General features: G+C 30.9%; 1 protein-coding gene across 1 annotated transcript; it reads right to left on the bottom strand.

Annotated features, from left to right (window-relative positions):
* Positions 1–4,939: 4,939 nt before the first annotated feature.
* LOC147073704 (putative inorganic phosphate cotransporter) lies at positions 4,940–22,727 on the bottom strand. Its single transcript, XM_085944674.1, has 7 exons — positions 22,489–22,727; positions 19,056–19,276; positions 18,409–18,558; positions 10,083–10,215; positions 8,792–8,916; positions 7,200–7,319; positions 4,940–4,957 (listed from the first exon to the last, which is right to left on the bottom strand). The coding sequence occupies exons 1-7, from the start codon at positions 22,565–22,567 to the stop codon at positions 4,940–4,942; spliced, it is 846 nt and encodes a 281-aa protein (XP_085800800.1). The 5' UTR covers positions 22,568–22,727.
* Positions 22,728–26,335: the final 3,608 nt, after the last annotated feature.

Genomic DNA, 26,335 nt, shown 5'->3' with positions numbered 1-26,335 from the left:
ATTATTGAAAGTTCATAATAATTATTCATGTATAATTATTAAATTTATATGGTACCGTTCGCACACTTTCAGACACATTTACAATTTCAAAATTTTAAATTAATGGTCGAATTCGAAGAAACGAATCTCGATAGTGGAAGGTGCTTAGTTTCAAAATAGAGGACCTGTATGATCAAAGAAGTCAGAACTAATCAGGCTAAACTAACTGGCTGTATGATGGTGAGAGATCTGTGAAAGATCTGTGAGAGATCAATTACGGAGTGTCACCACCTCGGACTTCGGGTCTTATACCTGGAGTACCTTCTATGGGTGTAGAGTGGCCTGAACACGCCCTTTGCCTCGTAGTCAAATAAACTGCACCGAGCCGCACCCTTGATCACCCAGAGGGACGTTTCTTTCCAGAAATAAGTCCCACGGCCCGTGTCTTTGAGACTGAGGACACGGTTCGTGGAAGACCAGGTGTGAATAAGTAAAAAAGTATGCGAGACGACGAATGCAATTGGGCTTCACCACTTAAACAGTATAAAAAGTGACCAACTGTCGCTAACAATAATGTATGAAACATGTCAGTAGAATGTATAGAAAAAAACGCCAATAAATTGTAATACCATGTATAAAGAATGAATGGGAAAAATAAATTGTATTGTAATTGAGAGAGAGGAATGTTAGATAGTGCAAGGAGAAGAAAAAGAGTTGTTAGAAAATAATATGTTGAATGGCAACAATGCCATAATTTGACCGTTGGAGATATTGCAACGTCGCCTTGAAAAAAAAACCGTTGAAAGTGGATTGCAAGATGGCGTCAGTGTCGGAAAACAGTCAAACAAGAACGCACGAATCTTGTCCTCCGTAAAGAAAATTATAAAAAAAACGTAACAATTATATAACATACACTTAAATATACCCTGCCGTTATAAAACTAATTCCGGTGCGTTATTTTGCCCATCCCAAATCCTAAAAAACCATACTAAAGATAAAAAGTGACAGTTTACCAGTTACTAACCAAAAATTATGATACCCACCTTCAAAAAAATTGAAACTGAGCTAGACCAGAAGTGTGGTGGTTTATCAGGAGTTAACATTATAATGAAAACCGTCTACATAATGCGTGTGACGTCCAGTCAATGGGTCTTTTTTAAAAGTTATGCTGCTATATGCTGTATTTTTGTCAAGTTAATTATTTTTTTTAACTATAAAACTATCAGTTTCAGCTGGTGGTTCTTCTGTAACAAAATCATAAAATCCTAATTAGATACAATTATGCAGAGGCTCAATGCATAATCTTCACCATAGGCGGTTTAATAAAATAAGTACAGTGGTAGGCTACCGGTAGCTAGTAGTTACGTTATCGGAATAGATCGGGTGGACGGTGGGTTGGAGTATTCATAATATTAGAGGGCTCGCACATCAGAACTCGCCGCATGCGTCTTAATTCGTCAATGTGACGTCATCGTAAACCAAGAAACAAACGTTATCAAATGGAGCTTTGCAGATTGGCCGATGCAACTGCGACGCTGCGACGCTCCTGCATGCGACGAGTTGCGTTTGCTAAAGCCTGCATGTCGATATCGACGAATGTCGACTCCGCGCATGCAAACAGCCGCACATTTGGCCATTTTTGTCTCTGTTTCTGTCTACATTGTCATTGCTTGCTCATCGCTGGTCACCGCGTTTGACGTTTGTTCATACAATCAACACAAAAAAATGGCAGACGAGAGACTTCTCCTTAAATGTCTCCGGTACCAATAAATAAAAATCGCTGTTTCCGCGTCTGATGACATATTTACGCAATGGCGTCGTCTAGCTAGAGTATATTTTGACGTTTCAGGAGATTACGCGCGAATGCGGCGAATGTCGATGTCGCTAGAGATGTGCGAGGTTGTGATCATGCAATATTCGCCGGCAGTCTCGGAAGTTTTGATTTATGGCCGTCAGGTACACAAGGCGAGTTGCGATGTGCGAGCCGGCTAAGGGATACATTATATAGTTACTTTTGTGATTCGTCTACCTGAGACGATAGTGTAGACAAGAAATTATGATGCTAGCTCCGGAAGATTTCATGGCTCCCATTCCTCGCATCCGTAACCTAGTACTTCAATGGAGCGTGCGTATATAATAGTAGCACGGGTATAAAAATAAGTGCGTGCCGTACCTTTCAAATACCAAGTTAAGTGGATGAGGAATGGAATCCGCAATCACTTTTTTTTATTCAACAAATAATTCAGAAGATTTAAGAATGAAACATTCTTTCATTGAACATACACAATGAATAAATATGACTCCCAGCAGGAAAAAAATCCTGCCGGGTGTTTTATTTTGTTCATAAAGATTTTTTGTAAAAGTTATATATTGATTCTTAAAAGTATTTTCAAATTATGTATGTTCAATAAAGATATGTTACATTTTTAAATATTATGAATTATTCGTTGAATAAATAAAAATAGTTTATTGATTTATTATTATAGTTATACAAATTCTTCTTATTTTCTTTGTCATTTAATTTCTAACTTCACTTGTTATAAGGTAAAAATGATTAAATTCGAATTACCATTAGTTACTAAAAATCTGCGTAGCTGGTTTTAAGCCTTACCATAATATTATTTAATATTTTCTTTGCTTTAACCTAAACTTTTTGCCACATGAAATATTACTCATTCGTATATTATATCTTGATACAAGTCACTCAATATACTCAAATTTGAAAAATCGCACATAAAAATAGAATAAGGCAATTAATACCACTATTATAGTTTTGTAACCAAGGCTTCTTGTACGAAATAATGATTTTATTACGACTTAAGTGGAAGTGATTTTCGGTTTTTAAAAGCCCCTCTAAAATTCTGATACAAAGCTAATCCGATGTGATTCATTAAATGTCAAAATACATAAGTACATAATAATATATGAAACTACTATGAACTTATTATATCATGAATTAAACCCAATATACTATAAATTATGCGTTATGCTGATTTTCTCCAAATATAAAATGGCAAAGCTATCACTTTAATAAAGCATCTTGCCAACATCTTACAATGATATTTATCGGCAAAATTTAAATATTGATTCATCCTTCACCTTTGGATTAAAAAAATGTATGATAAAATCGATTTCTGTTTGGCTCAAAACCGAAACTAAAGTTTGTACTATAAGTAGATAATAATGCATTTAACGGTTAGATTCTTCATTTAATGTAAACTAACCTTGTCTTTTCTTGGTGAAGTTTATCATCGAAGGTTGATGACTAGGTGATGGTGACTGCATGAGTCGTATTAAATCACAAACGCCTTAGACCATGGCTCCCACAAGGGGGGGGGGCTGACAGGGCTTTAGCCTGGGGGCCCGGCGTGGCGAGTCGACCGGATAAATAAGATAAACAGAGATCACAAATTTGATCAAAAAAAGTCTATATTACTTTAATAGTATTAATAATTTCGTTTTTTCGGTTGTACAATGCAATTTTTAACTATGTGCCGATACTCAACAACTACATACCTAATTCAAAAGGATGTACATATTAATAAAAAACAAAAAAATCGCTAAAATACACGTTAATTTTACCGCGTACACCATTTGGAAAACTCTACTGCAGCGCGTCACGCTGCCTTTACCCTTAGCTATAGGTAGGGGGGCCGCCAAAAATCCTAGTCTGGAGGCCCGCTTCAGGATGCGGGGGCCATGCCTTGGACATTGAGCTACAACTAATTTTTAGTCAACAATATAATTCCTGACTTTAACAAAGTTTTGAAATTACTTGGATGAAAGATAATGCAATACCTTCTACCTGTATATACATCCCATTCATTTGGAAAACTAAGTATCTAATCATAATTTTTATTTATAATAATATCAGTTGGGTACTATAATAATATTAAATTATTTAATATTTTAATAACTACGACGTCCTTGGCTCGATTTTTCCATTATCACAAGATGTTTTTGTAGAGAGTAAAGTATTAACTTCCACTGAAACATAAAAAAAATGATAACCTACTAAAATTATGTAACAAACATTTATGTAAATTTAACCATTTTATACAATACGTCATGAATGGGTAATAATTGTGCAAAATAAGCTTTTACCTTTATGGCAAAATCTTAACATCTAATGTCTCATCCAAAGAGAATGCGATGTTTATGTACGACTGGCTTGAAACACGTGATTCAGAGGTGCCCGAAAGTAATACATAATCTTCTATACATGATTCGTAGTAGACAAAAAGATTTAGAATAATAATACTTGATGGAATTTGAATTTAAATTTTAAAGATTTAAGTAATGTACTATTCCATTTGAATCGTTTTTCTTGCGACCCGGGGTGTATTTACCATTGGTGAGTCCGCGTAATAACCTGTGTCAAAAAGCGAAACCCGAGACGCAAAAAACTGCTCAAATCTAATAGAACAAAACTTAAATCCATTAGAATTTTAAAAGATTTAGGTTCAGATATAAGTGAATTATTTCATATGACTAGTTTACGCGTGAAGCGAAGCCTCTTAAAGTTTCAATATGAAAAATAGGAGATCTTTGATTATCCTAGTGAGGAGAAATTCAACGCGTGAAACAAGTGTTGCCATGCACTACATGTCTACTAAAATTCAATCACCATTATTAGTGTCCTCTATTCATTAAAGACTCTTAAAACCATAATATTATGTTCTTATCACATGTACATTACCCATTAAATATTATATGATATACAATTTAGATTTTTTTTTAAATTATGTTCGTCAACTAAATTTGCATGTAAATTGATAAAGAGCTAAAGATCCACCACAAGAATTGCAGAGAATATTGAGAAGAGAACCATATAATTTCATTTTTTATATAATATTACCTATATCCAAAGAATTGTCTGGATTATCCCAAATCTGTCTTTCTGTGGTTCCAAATATCAGAAAAACAAGATTGCCGACAAAATAAATTCCACTTGCAAGGTTCATTGTGTAAGATCTTCCTAAAAATAAATTATTTTCGATTAATTTGTTTCCTTACATTATTATAAGATGTTATTTGTTTTGCTTCCAAAATTTTAAATTTAGAATTATCATCAGTTCGATAGAATTCGATTAGAACTAAACACTTCCTATTAACATTATATTATGTATTACTAGCTGAAGTATCCGGCTTCACATGAGGTTGCTTCATTGATCGATTAACATTATTTATATATTACATTTATCTTACGTTACAAAACAAGCATAATTAAATTATGCAATATTAAAATTTCCGTACTTGAGCATATAACATGTCAAAATGAAAATAATTCTGATAGCTAAGTCAAACAATAAAATATCAAATTAAAATCCAATCCAAAATGAGCAAACTTTATTTTGATGTGTCGTAAAAATTCAAAATAATTGTAATTGCCGGCTTTGTTTTTCTATATGTAGGTAGTCAGTTTTTACATATATACACAGGGTGGGTGAACTTGGACTGACTGCTATAAAATACGTATAACTTTTGTAATTTTAATATTTTGTTAGAATTTTTTATTTGACAGTGTGTAATTTGTTAAAAAAAATTTATCTATGTGTGGTAAATATCATCATTTATTTTAAATGACCTCCATTTTCTTGTTGACAAAAGTAATGGTTTTTTCTAAAGCATTTTGCATTACGGCATGTAACGTGTCTGTCTCCAAATTTGTAATTTATGCAAGAAAATTTTGCTTTAGCTCCTGAATGGTGTGTGGTTTGTTCATGTAAGCCCTTCCTTTTGTAATCCCACAAAAAAATCAATTGCCTTCAAATCTGAGGAACGCGGAGGCCAGAAAACTGAATTATTCGAAATAATTCTCTCGCCCAAAAGTTCTGGATGAATCTCTCATGTCACCCTCGCGGTGTGTGCTCCATCTTGCTCGAACCATATGACAGGGTTATTCAGAACTGCCGGATGTAAAATAATTCCATATCATTGTCCGGTATACCGCCCCACAGATGGCTTGTCGTGAGCATCGACGTCTTTGAAACAATATGGACCGATGACTCTATCGGCCATAATTCCACACCAAACAGTGATTTTCAGAGGGCTTAATTGACGATATCGCAACTCTCTTGGATTATTAAGAGCGTACATAAGTGAAACGGCAATTAATTTTCAACAGTATGTGGGACGTAATTTTGGCCGCGTTGCCAGTCGGAGAGCGTTAGTCGACCTGTGAGCACGTCAATTCGTTTTGTGATGGCGTCGGAGGAATATATTCTTAAACCGTGTAAAAATGACTAAAAAATGTTTCGCATGTACTTGAAAAGGAAAAGATGTCAATGAATATACTATTATTATTACGAATATAATAATAATAGGACGCATGTTGAATTTTATGACAAATTATATTTCGTTCGGCTTGCGTCATTTGCACAATACGCGCATCGAGTAGTCACGATCTTTTAAGACCATGCCTTAGCTGATGTATAGCCTTAAAAATTTATAAATGGGTGATTAAGTTTCTAATCTTGTTTGCACTGAGAGCTTTGCAGTATTAAAATGCTCACGGTATTTTTTTGCGTTGTAATAATAGATCGTCGGGAAACATAATAAAATTAAATAATTTTGACCCCTTCTTGCACTGGGTACATAGCTATAAATTTTATAAATTTCTTTATATTTCGTAAAAATAAAAAAATAAATTTAAAAAAATCTAAAACGCAAAAGTTACAATTTTTTTAAAAACAGTCAGTCCAAGTTGGCCCACCCAATATATAGATAGATCTCATAACACTTGCCAGTATATTGAAATGGTTTGATCATTCATTCATCTAATTAACTATCTGTCTAAACTCACTCTAATTAATTATTGTATGCATAAATTTTTGACCAGAATTTAAATAGATTAGCATTAAATTTATATAAAATGGAATTGCTTTTAAATCACTTTAATTTTACAGCTTTAATAAGAATATTTATATTATTACCCTTTGCCTGCTACTTTTTAGGTTAAATTACTTATTTATTACTAATTTAGAATTTTTATAAAGGAAATCATGTCGTTATAATTAAAGGAGGTGATTGCCTAAAAAGTTTAAGAAAGTCTGCATATTTATATAAATCAATAAAAGAGGTCTGCGGCCTGCAGTATTTCAAGTGCGCGTTGAAAAGTACGATCTCATCTTAAATAATGAATATCTGTGGCCGAAACGGCTCTGGTCGTGGTCGAAGCCACATTTAGTACGTGCATAAATTATGTAATAAAATATTACCGGATCACTAAGTATGGCTCCTGCAGCTAACGGAGCTAAATACGAAGTACTTGAAGCACAGAAGTTTCCCAAGCTCATCAAAGTTCCAGCAAAATTTGGAGATAGATCAATATGATTCATCTGAAAAGAAACCTTCGTTATTGTATGGAAGTATGGGTTGCAATATGAATAATTTTCGTCCTGTTATTGTCCCGTATTGTCACACCAGCTACCTACATCCACCTTACTCTGCCAACTTTTTGGTGATTCGCAAATTATTATTTTGGCTGTTTGAAGTCGTGGGTTTCTGGTTCGAATCCCAGATCTGGTGAATTCACATGTTGTTTTGTTGTATTGAGCAACTGGCTTATATCCATGACTCAAAAAAAAAATACAAAAAAGATTCACACCAGATTGTAGAGACAGTAAAAAAAACAAGTATCGTTTAACCACATTGACATGTTATTATCAGTAAATTGATAAAACGGAAACGGTCGATGGTATTTTGTAATAATTTCTGCTCCGAATTCTTCTCTAATATAAAAGGGGAACACTTTAAAATCACACTGGAGTATTTTATTAGGTTTATGATTATTACAATAATTTTATTTGGATGTTATACATTATTAGTTGTTATTTTGAACGTGATTCCTACAAATTTTAACACGATTATTACAATACTTTTAATTACCACATTTAAATAACACATTAGTTATATATAATGGCCAATTACTCCAAACGCGCCAGTCGCGGTGTTAGCACTAAATGAGTTAATTAATATATTATTTTCTCTGTTCTTGTCATTTTTATTTGTTGTGTCTCTAAAAATCAACCCCAAACCTTATCCACAATGCATCATCAATTGTCTTGTATCCTTTTTCAACAGGGTATAATATAATAAGCATAATAAAAAGAATAAAATTGCAAGTATATAGAATCTATACATAATTTAAGATAATTTTAATGAAAAATAAGAATCCTACAGTCTTTTTACTTGTGGATATTCAGTACCTATTAAATAAATAAAAAATATTGCTGTACAATATTATTTGGTAAGTAATATTTTTCATCTACGTATTCTAATTTTAACTGGGTGAAATAGTTACACAAAAAAAAACCTTTACGGATTTAATTCATTAAATGCCGGGAGGTATTAATCAGAATGGCGGTATTTGGCGGGCCGCAAATTTCTATGAAAAAAAAAACTTTACAAACATAATCGTAGACTTGTATTTCGGTTAAATATTTCACCGTAAGTCCAAGAGATGGCTCTGTGTATAATATATTAAATTATTTAAAACAATCGACCGGGGCTAGTATTATAATGAGTGTAATGCCGGGTCCACACCGAAAACAAGTCGCGCGACAACTCGTTAAATTTTACGATAAGCATGATAATTATCGTAAAATTTCTTAAGCAATTATGATAATTATCGTAAAATTTAACGAGTTGTCGCGCGACTTGTTGCCGGTGTGGACCAGGCATAAGGTACAGCGTGTATGTAAACACACTCATTGTCTATGGCCGGCCTTGCGCGTACGGAATTGTTGAGCTTGTAAACGCGCTTGTAGCATATATTCAATAAATTAGTTATCATAACATGAATACAAACCAGAAATCCTGTACATGCCAAAGAGTCAAAAGCAAATATCAATATAATGAAAGTTATTGCCAGTGTGAGGCTTCCAGTGGGAACCAGGGCCAAGGCTACCAGTAGTAATGATGGAAGCCAACAACCTGAAAAACGAACATAAATCAATATTCCAGTGGGATTGCTTGTATCTGAGTTATCTGTGAAATACGTGTATATACATTAAATTTGACTATAAATTGATTTGACTGATTAAATAAGGATCTTAATTTATACTTGTGATGCCCGGAGGCCTGTGATGGAATAAGTCATAATTGAGTTGAGCGGGATGCTACATTCTTAAATACAGCATTATAATGCAACCAATTAACTATATCGGGAATAATAAAAAAAACAGTCAATAGGCTGCAAACAATCGAGGCGCCTAGTTCCGAAATCTGCCGTATTACAAGTTGCTATTTTTGAGAAAATCACGAAAAACGATTTTGCCGTTGTTTAAAGACTATATTGTATAAAATAATAGATTCCATAATATTATTAAACTAAAACCAAAATTTACTTAAATTTCATACCAGATACGGTACCAAAATCCATGTATTATTAAAAAACCAATAAGTGGATTTTGGTACCGTATAAATAATGTATTGTCTCGTTGGATGTAATAAAGTAATTAAGTAATAAAAAATTGCCAGTATGTCGACAACAGTATTTTTGTATTTTTACTTAATTTAAACAGTTAATGGATTTTTTTATTTTTATTATTAAGTTTTATTTTGTTAGTGCATGGTTTAATAATATAGCGGATATTGGAACTGTAATATAATATGTTAACTTCACAATATGACGTATAGAATAAAATACTTTTTGGAAATTTCAATCAAATATTGATTTTAGGAACCATTTTGTTCAGTTATCTAGCGGTTTTTGGTACTGAACATAATATTTAAACAGGGAATTTTTAATAAACCCTGGCTTTAGATTTTTCTAATGTGAAATATTAGATCTGGTTCATTAAATGACTTTCTGAAATATTTTAATAATCTGTGGGTTATAATAATATATACTTACGTGTTTTTTTCTTTATTTGAATAAACGCATGATAATGGTTGTTTCAGCTTAAGGTTGTGATTAATGGATGAATTTCGATGACTTGGCGAGTAAAATATTATAATTTGAAATGCATTCTACTCCGGCCAATTTAGCATTAGTCTGAAAACTCAAGGTGATCCACGTACGAAAAATGTCCTTTTATGAGTCAGGAATGTTCCGGAACCAAACACTTTCAATTATTTTTATAAACAAACATACGTACTAATTGTAGTTGCGAGCTTTCTAACTGCATTAACTGACATTATTTTCTTGTTTACAAGAGTGTCAGCGATTTGACTGGCTGAAAGTCCAACTGCCAGAGCGGCTAAAGATGGCAATGTTGAGAGAAGTGCACTCTGAAAAATCAATAAAACGAAAATAATGATATTAACTAAAGTGATGATTGTATGCGATCATTGCGGGAAATTTAGGTAGGTACTATTTCAATTACTTATTCAAAAAATGTGTACCTGAATTTAGTAAATGCAGGGCGTTAAAATGGAACTGAACCGAAAACCGTTATTTTTTTCGGAATGATAATCGGAACCGAATCGGAAAAAATCGATTTTTCGGTTCAGTATAAATGTTCAAACAGGTGCGTTAGTATAAACATCTACACTTCAGTTGTTGTTCAGTTAGTACCATAAATTGTTCTAAACCATGGTAGAAAATATTTTTTTAATACAAATAAAAACATTTCAAAATTAATCACTTAGAGTTGAACCGAAAACCGAAAACCGGAAAAACCGTTATTTTTTTACTTGAACCGGAACAAAAATCAAACCAAAAAATAGCTGTATGAAACCCTAAGTAAATGTTTACAATGAAGCAATTAAATACATTCTCAATTTACTTACAAAGTTACTTTTTAAATGATTCACAAAAAAAATGATTCGGAAATGAAAGGATTATCATTATCAAGCTTAATAACGTAATATTTTATTACATATTGCATAGGTAGGTACCTAGTTTCCTCATGTAATACTTTGTAAATATATTATATAATATATAAAAATAGTACATAATTATATATATAAGTCGTACCTAAATTACTACAATAACCTTAACGTTCAAAACTTCAATAATAATTGTACTAAATTTTCAATTTTTATTTCGACGTATTAATATAAAATCGTGTCATTTATAATATGGCATAACAATCAATATTAACTTAAGTATGTATATCAAATTAATAAAAATTACACTAACAAAATTCGTATCTCGTATAAAGAATAGAAAGCTAATAAATAAATAAATCAATACTCTAACTAATACCTAAATTTAATAAGCCAAAAAATGTATTCAAAATCTTGCAAAACACCCATAATGAAAATTAGATCAAACTAAAATTCATCTAAAAAAATTTCTATATGATTATCAAAAGTGAATCAATGTTATCAAAATGGTAGTGATTTGCCTTGTGCATGAAATAATCGCATTCAACTTAAGGGCTCAAGGTTCATGTTCAAACACGCGCGTTAACATCACTTTACTCCCTACTTCAATTATAGTTTGTCAATTTATGGCTACGGCCGTATGTTGTAGCTTAACTACTGGAGAATGCCAAAAGAAATGGCGTATTTCAAAAAAAACACTACCATATTCTTAGGTTAATAATTATTATAAAGCAATCATTATTCGTAAGATGTTTATCACACTTGAATGGTCAAAAACATAGCTTATAATTAGTATCTTTAGAATTATCTTCAAATGTGTTAATCTTGCTCATTTTTTGAATAATAAAATGCCTAATTCTTGTCAAATTTGGGATCAGAGAGATTATCAATATAATTTTTTATCGTGAATATTTTACAAAAATTATCTCGTAATAAATTATACTAATGGTTTTATAAATGCGTTTAGAAATTAATAAATGTAAAAAATCTTAACACCACTGCACATGCATGTACTGAAATATGACTATATTCTAAAACATTAGAGCGAGAGGTTTAAAAGAATACTATGTTATGTAATAAAAATACTTTATGCAGTCATCAAATGTTTAAAATAAATATAAAAGATAATAAGGCTTCAAAATTATATAAATATATTATCTACAACGTTTAAGGAATGTCCAGGATCATGCTTAGAAAATGCAATAAACGCTCCATTTTGACCTACCCCCTTAATAAGTGAATGTGGACATTCAATAATGACTGTGATGTTACTTATAATAATTGGGTTTGGGTCGAAATCCCGAAGGCCAAAATCCCGAAGGCCGAAATCCCGAATGCCGAAATCCCGAATGGCATAAATCCCGAACGGCCGAAATCCCGAATGGCCGGAATCCCGAAGGCCAAAATCCCGAAAAATAAAAAAATATAATTTTCAACCAGCGGTACCCAAATAGGGGGCTCTTTAACTTGCGTGTGTAATTTACCGAGATAGTAAAAATAGTTTTATAAAAACTATTATTAATTATGGAATCAACCATAAAAATAATTTTCAACCAGCGGTACCCAAATAGGCGGCGCTTTTTCTTGAGTGTGTAATTTACCAAAATAATAAAAATAGTTTTATAAAAACTATTATTAATTATGGATTGAAGCATAAAAATAATTTTCAACCAGCGGTACCCAAATAGGCGGCTCTTTTTCTTGCGTGTGTAATTTACCATGAAAATAAAAATAGTTTTATAAAAACTATTATTATTATGGAATCAACCATAAAAATAATTTTCAACCAGCGGTACCCAAAGATGCGGCTCTTTTTCTTGCGTGTGTAATTTACCATGATAATAAAAATAGTTTTATAAAAACTATTATTAATTATGAATTGAAGCACAAAAATAATTTTCAACCAGCGGTATCCAAATAGGCGGCGCTTTTTCTTGAGTGTGTAATTTACCAAAATAATAAAAATAGTTTTATAAAAACTATTATTAATTATGGATTGAAGCATAAAAATAATTTTCAACCAGCGGTACCCAAATAGGCGGAGCTTTTTCTTGAGTGTGTAATTTTACAAGATAATAAAAATAGTTTTATAAAAACTATTATTAATTATGAAATCAACCATAAAAATAATTTTCAACCAGCGGTACCCAAATAGGCGGAGCTTTTTCTTGAATGTGTAATTTTACAAGATAATAAAAATAGTTTTATAAAAACTATTATTAATTATGGATTGAAGCATAAAAATAATTTTCAACCAGCGGTATCCAAATAGGCGGCTCTTTTTCTTGCGTGTGTAATTTACCAAGATAATAAAAATAGTTTTATAAAAACTATTATTAATTATGGTATGAAGCATAAAAATAATTTTCAACCAGCGGTACCCAAATAGGCGGAGCTTTTTCTTGAGTGTGTAATTTTACAAGATAATAAAAATAGTTTTATAAAAACTATTATTAATTATGGAATCAACCATAAAAATAATTTTCAACCAGCGGTACCCAAATAGGCGGAGCTTTTTCTTGAATGTGTAATTTTACAAGATAATAAAAATAGTTTTATAAAAACTATTATTAATTATAGTATGAGGCATAAAAATAATTTTCAACCAGTGGTACCCAAATAGGCGGCGCTTTTTCTTGAGTGTGCAATTTTACAAGATAATAAAAATAGTTTTATAAAAACTTTTAATAATTATGGATTGAAGCATAAAAATAATTTTCAACCAGCGGTACCCAAATAGGCGGCGCTTTTTCTTGAGTGTGTAATTTACCAAAACAATAAAAATAGTTTTATAAAAACTATTATTAATTATGGATTAAAGCATAAAAATAATTTTCAACCAGCGGTACCCAAATAGGCGGCTCTTTTTCTTGCGTGTGTAATTTACCAAGATAATAAAAATAGTTTTATAAAAACTATTATTAATTATGGTATGAAGCATAAAAATAATTTTCAACCAGCGGTACCCAAATAGGCGGCTCTTTTTCTTGCGTGTGTAATTTACCAAAATAATAAAAATAGTTTTATAAAAACTATTATTATTTATGGATTGAAGCATAAAAATAATTTTCAACCAGCGGTACCCAAATAGGCGGCTCTTTTTCTTGCGTCTGTAATTTACCGAGATAGTAAAAACAGTTTTATAAAACTATTATTAATTATGGAATGAAGCCCAAAAATAATTTTCATTTTAAATATCATTTTAGATGGGTAATAACCTAATCATTATTATCAAATGCGCTTGTAATACAAGCCTTGTATATTGATTATAGGTTTTATCGGAATTTGATTTCTGATGATGGACAGTTCAATGTGGTCTTATCTGAGAACGAAAGTGATTCATTAGCTTTGTTAATACGTACTCATGTTCCAAACTCAATCTGTAAGTTTTCTTTCTTTTTTCAACCATGTCCGATCCAGGTTTATTTTTTTACGAGAAATGGATGTCAGCCACTTCCTCAACTCATTAGGTCCATACTCTGACTCATACACAAATTGAAAAGGCAATATGTGTTCTTGCACAGACCCAGGATTCAAACCTGGGACCCAAAAAACTATAGGCCGACGCTTAAGCCACCCGGTCATTGTCGGAATAGTCTTAGTTCAATAAAAACAAATACGTGTAACTGACAAAGTTAATATGCATCATTTATGTCAGATCCTAACAGCTCACTTCCACCCTTCACCACTCTAAAACCTAGCATCCAATTAAATAACATTTTTTTGTATTTTAACTAATCAATATGTACGTTTCTTAAAACTCACAATTTAAAAAAACCGTCGTAAAATGTGCGCTCGTTCAACACCTGTCTTTGATTATTATAGGTATCAGATTTTATCGGTATTTTTATAACTAAAATGTAGTGTGATAAGTTTGTTGAATTTAATAAAAATATTTTTGAATAAATCATACTTTCTATATTTCATTTTTGAAAATCGTGAAATCTCTTTTATTTATATCAAATCTAGTAACACTGGCGACCTTTTCGAGACCCAGGGTCGACTTGGACTAGTAATGATATGAAATAAATATAATTATGTACAAAAACGTTGAAGAAAATTTAATTTTATCGCAGTGATTCCAAACCTTTTTCATGTCACGGCACACTTCAAAGTATAATATTTTCGCAGTGCATTGAAAAATACCTAACATGTTGGTTGACATATAACTTTATTCTGACTTTCAAATTATCGTTTTTTATCCATTTTTTAATTTAATAATTAATTTAACCACATCAGAGTTTTGACCAACTAGATTACTAGAGGGACATTTTTATATGTATCATATAATAGCGATTTCACATTGATTTTATTGAATTGGTAGCCATAAAAATTATTCTGAATGATAGCAAATATAATTTCTTCCTTATAATCATTATCTTTAGTGACTTATTATGTCACACTGTTAATTGCATTTTTTTGAAATAATTCAATCAACATAAATAATATTAGGTTATTAGTTTCAAAGTCGGTAACCTTCATAAATACTTTTATTTATATTGTTCTTGACTCAATTTCTGTGAGTACAATTCCATCGTACATATGTATTTTCATAAAATATCAAATCCAGCTCCGATTGTTAGTTAAATAGAATTAAACAGGAAATCGAGTGCAAAGTTGAATACATTCATCAGGCTCCATTTTTTATATATATCAACTCGATACATGATTTTTTATTAATTCTTATGACGTTAAGGATATTTTATTTTACTACTCGCTTTTCCTAATTGATCATTAATATGTTTGCAAAAATAAAATATTCTATTTGTAGTCCTAAATGTGCTTGACAGCTGTTGTTTGCGAGTCTCTCAAAATGGTGGAATATGCAGGTTACCAACTTTGAAATTAACAGCCTCATAATATGCAAAGCCAGTGCTGCTATATTCCACAAAAAAAGTGAACTTTCAACATAAAAGATAATTCACAAGGGATAAAATGCTAAAAAATGATAAACATTCATCGAAAATATAATATGCTATGGCGTACATATTTTTCACAGTACAGTTTTTTTAATACCAAATAAAATTGCGCCACAAGCGACATCTTTACTTTAACATACTAGTAGTATAAAAAAAATGTGGGAAAAGTTTATTTTTACTTTTTGTCAGAATTTCTATGATTTATAAAGAAAATAGAATAAAATTCTGCAGTATATTTCTTAATCGTTTCCGATACCCGTTTGGAATCACTATTCCATGGCCCTACCAAAGTTTTTGGTTATAAACATAATCTAAAAATGTGCTTCATAAGGATTTAATTATATGTATCCATTAATTATTTTGTTCATTCGATAGTAAGTATGATAAATTGTATGAAGGGTTGCCAACTTTTATTCAGATGAATGAAAGTTGAGAGCCTTTTTAGCTCTTCTGGGAATGTTTTTTTCCGGGACATTTAAAAAAATTATGTGTATTGAGATAGAAAATTATTTTCATACTTCATTACATAATTAATAATAGTTTTTATAAAACTGTTTTTATTATCTTGGTAAATTACACACTCAAGAAAAAGCGCCGCCTTTTTGGGTACCGCTGGTTGAAAATTATTTTTATGCTTCATTCCATAAATAATAATAGTTTTTATAAAACTATTTTTATTATTTTGGTAAATTACACACGCAAGAAAAAGAGCCGCCTATTTGGGTACCGCTGGTTTAAAATTATTTTTATGCTTCAATCCATAATTAATAATAGTTTTTATAAAACTATTTTTATTATCATGGTAAATTACACACGCAAGAAAAAGAGCCGCCTATTTGGGTACCGCTGGTTGAAAATTATTTTTGTGCTTCATTCCATAATTAATAATAGTTTTTATAAAACTGTTTTCATTATCTCGGTAAATTACACACGCAAGAAAAAGAGCCGCCTTTTTGGGTACCGCTGGTTGAAAATTATTTTTATGCTTCAATCCATAATTAATAATAGTTTTTATAAAACTATTTTTATTATCTTGGTAAATTACACATGCAAGAAAAAGAGCCGCCTTTTTGGGTACCGCTGGTTGAAAATTATTTTTATGCTTCATACCATCATTAATAATAGTTTTTATAAAACTATTTTTATTATCTTGGTAAATTACACACTCAAGAAAAAGCGCCGCCTATTTGGATACCGCTGGTTGAAAATTATTTTTGTGCTTCATTCCATAATTAATAATAGTTTTTATAAAATTGTTTTTATTATCTTGGTAAATTACACACTCAAGAAAAAGCGCCGCCTTTTTGGGTACCGCTGGTTGAAAATTATTTTTGTGCTTCATACCATAATTAATAATAGTTTTTATAAAACTATTTTTATTATCATGGTAAATTACACACGCAAGAAAAAGAGCCGCCTATTTGGGTACCGCTGGTTTAAAATTATTTTTATGCTTCAATCCATAATTAATAATAGTTTTTATAAAACTATTTTTATTATCTTGGTAAATTACACACGCAAGAAAAAGCGCCGCCTTTTTGGGTACCGCTGGTTGAAAATTATTTTTATGCTTCAATCCATAATTAATAATAGTTTTTATAAAACTATTTTTATTATCTTGGTAAATTACACACTCAAGAAAAAGCGCCGCCTATTTGGATACCGCTGGTAGAAAATTATTTTTGTGCTTTATTCCATAATTAATAATAGTTTTTATAAAACTGTTTTTATTATCTTGGTAAATTACACACTCAAGAAAAAGCGCCACCTTTTTGGGTACCGCTGGTTGAAAATTATTTTTATGCTTCAATCCATAAATAATAATAGTTTTTATAAAACTATTTTTATTATCATGGTAAATTACACACTCAAGAAAAAGCGCTGCCTATTTGGGTACCGCTGGTTGAAAATCATTTTTATGCTTCATACCATAATTAATAATAGTTTTTATAAAACTATTTTTATTATCTTGGTAAATTACACATGCAAGAAAAAGAGCCGCCTTTTTGGGTACCGCTGGTTGAAAATTATTTTTATGCTTTAATCCATAATTAATAATAGTTTTTATAAAACTATTTTTATTATTTTGGTAAATTACACACGCAAGAAAAAGAGCCGCCTATTTTGGTACCGCTGGTTTAAAATTATTTTTATTCTTTAATCCATAATTAATAATAGTTTTTATAAAACTATTTTTATTATCATGGTAAATTACACACGCAAGAAAAAGAGCCCCCTATTTGGGTACCGCTGGTTTAAAATTAGTTTTATGCTTCAATCCATAATTGATAATAGTTTTTGTAAAACTATTTTTATTATCTTGTAAAATTACACACTCTCGAAAATGCGCCGCCTATTTGCGTACCACTGGTTGAAAATTATTATTGTTTATATTTTTTCATTTTTCGGGATTTCGGCCTTCGGGATTCCGGCCATTCGGGATTTCGGCCATTCGGGATTTCGGCCATTCGGGATTTCGGCCGTTCGGGATTTCGTCCATTCGGGATTTCGGCATTCGGGATTTTGGCCTTCGGGATTTCGGCCTTCGGGACTTCGTCCGGCACCCATAATAATTGTGCAATGAACACATAGCGGGTAAATGCATTGTAATGCTACTGCTCATCGAAATGTTTTGATTTTTTAAGAATATTTTTTCAATTATTAATATAGACTTATTTTAGCTCAAGCAGTCGCATTGAACAAATAGTTTTATATTATTATTTCATACTCTTACATTTTTGACATCGACTTTCAGTGCCATCTTTAAATAACTGGGAGTTTCTGCGGCCATCATAATAAATCCAAAAGTTGAACCACCTTGAACTATCACCAGAGCAACCATCCTACTGGATGTCAATATTGACTTCCATGGAACGTTGTTCACCTGAAAATAATAGTTTTCATTAAAAATGACAATGTTATGTAGATAAAAGAAATTGATTATTTTTAAGGCGAATATTCCCTAGATAAAAAATACGAAATATGACATATTTTATTTTGATAAAATATATTTTTAAAGTCAATGATACACTTACAACTATTTAAAAGCGTTATAAAATACAAATTCGTTGAAGTATTATTACATATTTTTGATGGTCTGTTTATCTGTTTTAGTATTAAAAATAGTTTAAAATGTTTTCTCTAATATTATATTAAAATGAAAAGATTTTTGATAATTCATAAGTAATATTATTATATATTTACAAACGACGAAATAAAAAATATAAATGTGAAAAACGTGATACCCTTTTTATTTATATTAAATCTACTCTAGATTTGGTCAACATATTGAACCTCAAACAAATTTTAATTAATAAGCAACGTAGAAAGGGATAGTTTGTATGAATTATATTTGTTTTGCATTGAATCACATTTGATTACCTTGTCATATGTATTGTTTCCCAACGAGTCTTCAATGAACAATCTCTCTTCATTTGATATAAACGAATGCTTGGCAGGAGAATCAGCGCCTAGTATGAACCAGAGTATTCCTACAATGATACTAAATGTTCCAAAGGTGTAGAAAATACTTGGCCATCCGACACGGGTCACAGACAGAATACCTGACGACGGCAATGATATGAGCATGCCACAGTTTGCACCTATAAAATAATTGGAAAATAATTACAAGATAAAAAGAACTTTTTATATACCACGTTTTTAAATTCGGTTGAATCATATAAACTTGAAAATGCTATGTAAAATAATTACAAGATAAAAAGATTTTTTTATACACAACGTTTTTAAATTTTCTGTTGAATTATTATGCTCAAAATGCTCAAACTTCTACTTGATATGAAGTAAATAAAAAACAAACAAACAAATATAGAATACTGATATGTAATTTTGACATTTCATTTTGATTTACATAGTAACGCACGTATATATTAATAATTTAGTTGCTAGGACCACCCACTTAGCAACCAATAATTGTCTTTTACTTTTTACGGATTTTTTTGAAATAACTTTCCATACAAAACAGAATTAACTCAAAATGAATTCAATTCTGCATATATGGCCAAAAGTATTAAAAGATTGCATTGTCGTCGTGTTCTGATATATTCTAAAAGTTTCAAATGTATAGCTAGTCGGGAAGTTACTTAAAAATCTTCAATCGTCCGATACAAATCTTAGACAAACAAGAAAAAACTTGTACTGGACACACAAGAAAAAATCTGTACCGGACAAACAAGAATACGAGCTAATAAAAACGTGGTAAAATAAAATGTATTCTATAAAAAACCAAGAGCTAAATTAGAGAGCAAAGCTATGCCTATACGATAAATTGGGGCCATTGGCCCAATAAGCCACTAATAAATAAAATAACTTAATCTACCATTGGTATTGGGCAGGAGCCATATTCAACCACATTACTGATGTCCATTGAGGATATTGATATATCATTCTATTTGCGTAGTCTGAATTTAGGTCAATTCAATTCTGCTTAAAGATGGCTAAAAGAATGCATTGGCATCGTTATCTGATATATTCTAAAAGTTTCAAATATCTAGCTAGTCGGGAAGCTAGTTAAAAATCGATTGCAAGATTTATACTGGACAAACAATCACCGGACAAACAAGAATACGAGCTAATAAAAACGTTGTAAAAATTTAAGTGAAAGTGGATGATGAAGTGATTACAGCGCTCGGAATGGAGCGGAACGCCCCGGAGCGCCGTTCCTGTTCGTGGGATTCTTAAGGATGGCGTTCCTGTTCGTTAAAACCTCAAAAATGGCGTACCGGTTCGTTAAATATCCGACGGACAGCGAGTCGTCTAGTAAAATCCTCAAGCGTCATACTTAATATTATTACGTTCCGGGTTAGATTTAAAATTTACGAAAATGAATTGATAGGTACAAAGGTACAAAAACATAAATATTTTTTTTATTAAAAAATAATTTTACTGGTTTAGAACCACTGGATTTTCTATGACCCGTACATAATTTACTTAAGTTTTTTTGAAATAGTGATAGAGTAAGTGTAAGACAGCGTATTTGAGAAATAACCTTTTTTCAAGACAATACTTTTTTCAACGAATTTGGCCTTGAATGCACCAATAGACATATTACTCTTTTGCGTCAATGGTGATAAAACAATAAAATTGTATACAAAGAAATGCACTGGGGTAAGTAAGATTTATTGCATTGTCGTATGGGACAATAATGTATTTTGAAAAAAAAGGTTTTTATGATTGTAAGGAAATGTTGGAAGCTATTTTACATTGGAATGTAGATTTACTGTATTATTAATTTATAATACGAGACACTTACTTTTTTGCAAGTTCAAACATATTATTTTAATACAGTTAAGGTTAAGTTACATGCCTAAATATAGTGAGTTAATAACGTAATAGTTATAATGCACACTGGAACTTTTAAATTTTTAAATGAAACACATTCAATACATATATTATCTTTACTGCAGTGGTAGGCAATTGTTTTTTGTAATGAAACTTTAAATTTTGTATCGAGACAACCATAATTGGCCGAATTGTCCATTTATCATATTATTATGTTAGCGAAATTTACATGGGTTTGACGCGTTCATAGTTTTTGTATTTCATAATGCAATCGAGGTCGTTCATTGGTCGTTTATCAATATTAAGTTGTATGCAGCCAATGATAAGCGTTTTCTTCAGAGGAAGCGACAAAATTAGACTCCTTATTTTTCCAAATTTAATAATTTTGAGTTGTGTTTTTTATCTTCTATCATATATTTTTATTGTTTTAATTTTATATGGATATTTTTCGGGTTGAATGAACTGTGTTTTTGATGGTTAAACTAATATTATAATAGATTTAATAACTTAAATCAAATAATTCCATAATTAATATAGATACATATTCGTGAACATCGTATGCATGTTAAAAAAATTTGTATTGTTTAAGGTACAATACGAAATAAAAATATTTAAATAAATCAATCAGAATCCAATAGGATAAATATATGAAAAATTTCCCTGTATATAACAATTTCTATAACATTGGAAACCTATTAGAATAAATTATCCTACATGTCCACATGATGTAAATATTTTTTTTCTAATAATATGTACCTACACTTCTGAGGTTGTTTAAAATGATTCATATTTAATAAATAATGCTTCATTTGTAAATCTTGCGTATTACATACTTTTTTAATTAATTTATTTAAAACCATGCCCTTGCTTTTTCGTATACGATGGATTTTGATTTGATTAAAAAATAGTTTACCATAATCAAAATATTTCGAATTTACGAAAAATCAGAGCTTTGAAAAAAGCGGCATGTATTTTGTTTAAACCGAAGAATCTTCACTCATATTTCTATCCACTCTTAGTTGCATATTTTTATTCAAACTACTAACGAAACCAATGGGAAATTGTGATTAGTTTGTCTATTGTTTCGTGTATTTTAATAATGTTTCCCACTCCAATTAGATTCATATACGTTTAGTTATTTATATTTGTATAATTATTAATGTATTTTTTAGAAAACGATTTCGTTAACTAAAATGACTCTATATTTGTATGTTACCACTAATTGTTATAGCCGATAGCGTATTGGGCGAAGATGATGATAAAAAAAGTACATCATGTAAAAGTAAAAGATATTTTTATATTACAGATATTATTATATCTAATATCACACATTTTTGGAAAATTGTCGAGCGTTCCTGTTCGTGAAATTTTCCATTTCGAGCACTGAGTGATTATATTATGTGGACTTAGGTGAACCATCACTTCACATTCCACTTTTACTGAAAACATTGTAAGCAGGCCTATTAGTCAATTGGGGATGGTTCAATATAAATAATTTAAAAATACAATCTCTTACCAATGTATATGAAAGTTCCCATCCGGTTTCTTTCGGTGAGAGGAGACCATTTACCCAAAATAGTATGAATTGATGACATCAAACAGCTTTGCCCGAGTCCTTGAACGACTCTGAATAAACAAACTCCTTTCCAGCTCCCCTAATATACAAAACATAATATTATAATGTATTATTTGATAATTTAAAATAAAGTCATGAAAGTTTTAAAATAAAGCCGCATTCATTCTATAAAATTAATATCCATGGCTATTGGACTTTGAAATTTTTTTTTTAAAACTATACTCAATGATCCTTTCTACTCTGTTTGTAATCTATACGGAATTTTGAAAACATTGACGCGTTTTATAATAATGTATATGTTACGCCGAATGTGTGAAATTGACTATTACATGAAATGGGCAAAATTTTGGCTAATTCATGTAATAGTCAAGCCTGTTACCTTATTCATGAATTAGGTAAATTTTCTGCCGAGTAAATGAATTCGCCAGGGTATGGAATTCTTAAACTGTTAACATGACAGAAGAAAAAGTAAATTTAATACGGATGGTTTTATTAGTTATAATTGAACATAATATAATATTATTATTATTAGGTTAGGTTAGGTTTTGTTATTTCGAATTAAATTATTCAACCGAATGTCCATTTTAAGGTTAGCTAACAAGTGTCAACAAACTATCACAAACATACAATCGACCATTGCACGATTGATATCCAAGCACGAATCAAATCGCGAAAATACCTTTCAATAAAATTCTTCCGTTATCATATTATAGTTCTAGATTTTTTTTGCGCATAGTAAATGGATATGAACGTCATTGTAGTTATTGATTGGTATATTTTTATATTATAATCAATGACATTTGACACATTTGGTTAGTTTGATTAGTTGCAAAAAACACCACCGGAGCGCGATCATCTATTTTGACCATAGATAATATACGTACACTTTGACCAATGCATGAGCATTTGACACATTTAGTTTAGTTGCAAAAAATACCACCGTAGCGCTACTATCTAATTTGTCCAATGCACGAACTAGGCAGAAAAATTACTGCCGAATTCACGCACTCGCCAGATATTTTGTCTAATTCATGAATAAGGCAACGGGCTTGCATTTTTCATGATTTAGGCAAAATTTTGCCCATTTCATGTAATAGTCAATTTCGCATACTCGGCGTAACATATTATATATTACTATATTATAGAGAGGTTTAAATAATACAATATTATTACAATAAAATATTTTATAGAAATATTAAATAATTCATATTGTGAGTGCAAGATATCATATCACAATTATCTTTACAACAAAGTTGTCGGATTATTCAGGTTTAGGCCTTTAACGGTAAGCCAATTTTTTAAATTCTGACCTATTTAGGATACATCCGCTTCTCTTTCTCATACTCAGTTTCGGATAATATCGCAGACAAAAATATGTAAGTATCTTTGAAAACTATTCTGATGTGGTATTTTTTATGACAGTCTGTCAGTTTATTTGTTTGTAACATCTATAGAGGAAAAAAAATAACTAACGATCTCAAAAAATAATAATCGAATACTCGTCACTCAAACTAAGTAATCGAGTAGTCGATATCAAACCTATCAATCAAGCAGTTCACAAATCTCAATTAAATAATCGTTCCTGACATACTGTGTTTGTCAGAAATATACATTTTACTATCAAAATAATAAAGCCATACTATCATGTGTAATTTAAAATAATACAATAATAATACACCCTTAACCTACAATACTACATTGTTTCAATATCAACATTCCGATCAGAATTTATAATCGATATTATGAAGGTTAATAAATAAAATAACTACAAATGATAACCCTTTATATGAATAAACAACTACACTTTATGACCTCCCACAATAAAAATAAATAAATTTAAGCTGATAACTTACCATAGTAGCCGCAAATGGTATGATATAAGTCGCTAAACCATTTAATACCAAACCAATCGTAATGCATATTCTTCCTCCATATATGTGGGCCAGCTGGCCTCCCGGAATTTGCATTATTGTATAGCCAATATAAAAAGAGCTCAGAATATAATCCTGGATTTTTTTTGACCAATCAAATGTCTGTAAAATATACAATATTTAAAAGCATCACGATGAAACGACCAATCGTATATTGCAGTGTATATTGGACACTATGTATATGTACTGGGAATCAAAACAAATATTATGATAAAACGCGGGAGCACACTTATTGCCAAAAATAGATTGAGGCTAAAAAATCCTATGAAACTTTCATAACTAGAGAATATCTACATAAAGAGTTTAGTTTTTTTTTTTAATAAATTAAAAACATTGCTTTAATGAAGTTTTAAATATTATATAAAAACATTATTAAACATTATGAAACATATGATTGAAAATAATATGTAATTATGTTTCTTACTAATAAATTTATATATATACAAGCCCTCCGCATAAGCCGATTTTAGCGAGTAATGTTTTACCAAGTGCATAGCCAACACGCCAGTGTTGCCATAATACAATTTATAAAAACATCGCTTGTAAAATTATAACATAGGAATAGATATTCGATATATGGCAACACTAGGACACGCACACAGTCACACATATTTTCGAATAACCCAGGAAAGGGTCGCGGAGGAAGCGTGAAGGGGTCGAGGTAAGTGCGTGAAAAAGTTCGTCATGTTTTAAGAGACAAACACTTGCAATAGCTTTATCTATATTTTTCTATAATCTAAGTATACATATAAATATCGTACATTATGCAAAAAACATATACAGTCGAACTTGGTTTTGACGAGAAAGATGGGACCGACTGAATTTGCTCGTTATAAGCATTACTCATTATATCGTTATACAACATTTTTCGCGCGACGTTATATTTAAGCATAGAACATAAAAAATCTGAAAACAATCGTAAAATTCCCCGAAACAAGCATGGCATTCATAAACTACAAAAGAAGTGATTTAGTGTAATGAAGTGCTGAGCCGCCGGCGCTAGTAGGTACCTACTTACTGACCTACACACTTAACTAAGGTCATAAACGTAATCCGATCCCGGCGGCATCGGTCTAGTTAACTGCCCGATCGGAATTTATTGCTTAGGGTCGAAAATGTTGTTTTTAAACGATTGACACATTAACATAGAATAGTGCAGGATCCCATAGACTTCTCGTATACATAATATGCGGAACGCATTCTGACAATTGGAATAGGTTTTAGGGGTCACCAAGATGTATAATGTCGATGTTGCCAGGCGATATTAGTGGTCAATTTTTTTTATTGAGGTTTTAATTTTTTTTTCTTATAACCCACCAAAAATTGTTCTGAATTCTTCAATAAAACCAGGACCGAATCAGGGATTGATTGAAAATGCAATAATTGTACCATGCCATCGGCATGGTCGTAGAACGGTTCGTCCCATTTGAAAAAATAAAAATAGCGGTTAGTGCAATGTGGTCAAAATTATCGATTCTTAGGATCCTCCTTGGCTTAAATTATTTTATTTAGTAGCATTTTTGTATAAAATCACCAGATTGGTTTCTTTACTATATCTATGCATATGACATTAGTTTTAGTATTATGGTTAATCTAGAAACAGTGTAGGTTGCATATATAGGTAGGTGAATAAATTAAATAACGATAACCACTAACCACACTAAGTACACATTTTTATTAAAAAAAAAAAAGAACAAGTCAAGTGTTCAAACTGCTTTAAGTAAAGTTTCATGATCACAGTTTTTACAAACACTACTTACACATTTGCACAATGATATACATGTCAAAGCCAATTTCTTATAACTACATGATAATGTACGCCAGTTAGAATTACATATGCATGGTTTAACTAAATA

The sequence above is a fragment of the Rhyacophila brunnea genome, unplaced genomic scaffold, assembly GCF_057557595.1.
Source record: "Rhyacophila brunnea isolate RB1 unplaced genomic scaffold, BYU_Rbru_1.0 scaffold_17, whole genome shotgun sequence".
NCBI lineage: Eukaryota > Metazoa > Arthropoda > Insecta > Trichoptera > Rhyacophilidae > Rhyacophila > Rhyacophila brunnea.
Note: the sequence above shows the minus strand (reverse complement) of the source record. Positions and strands in the feature narration are given on the sequence as shown.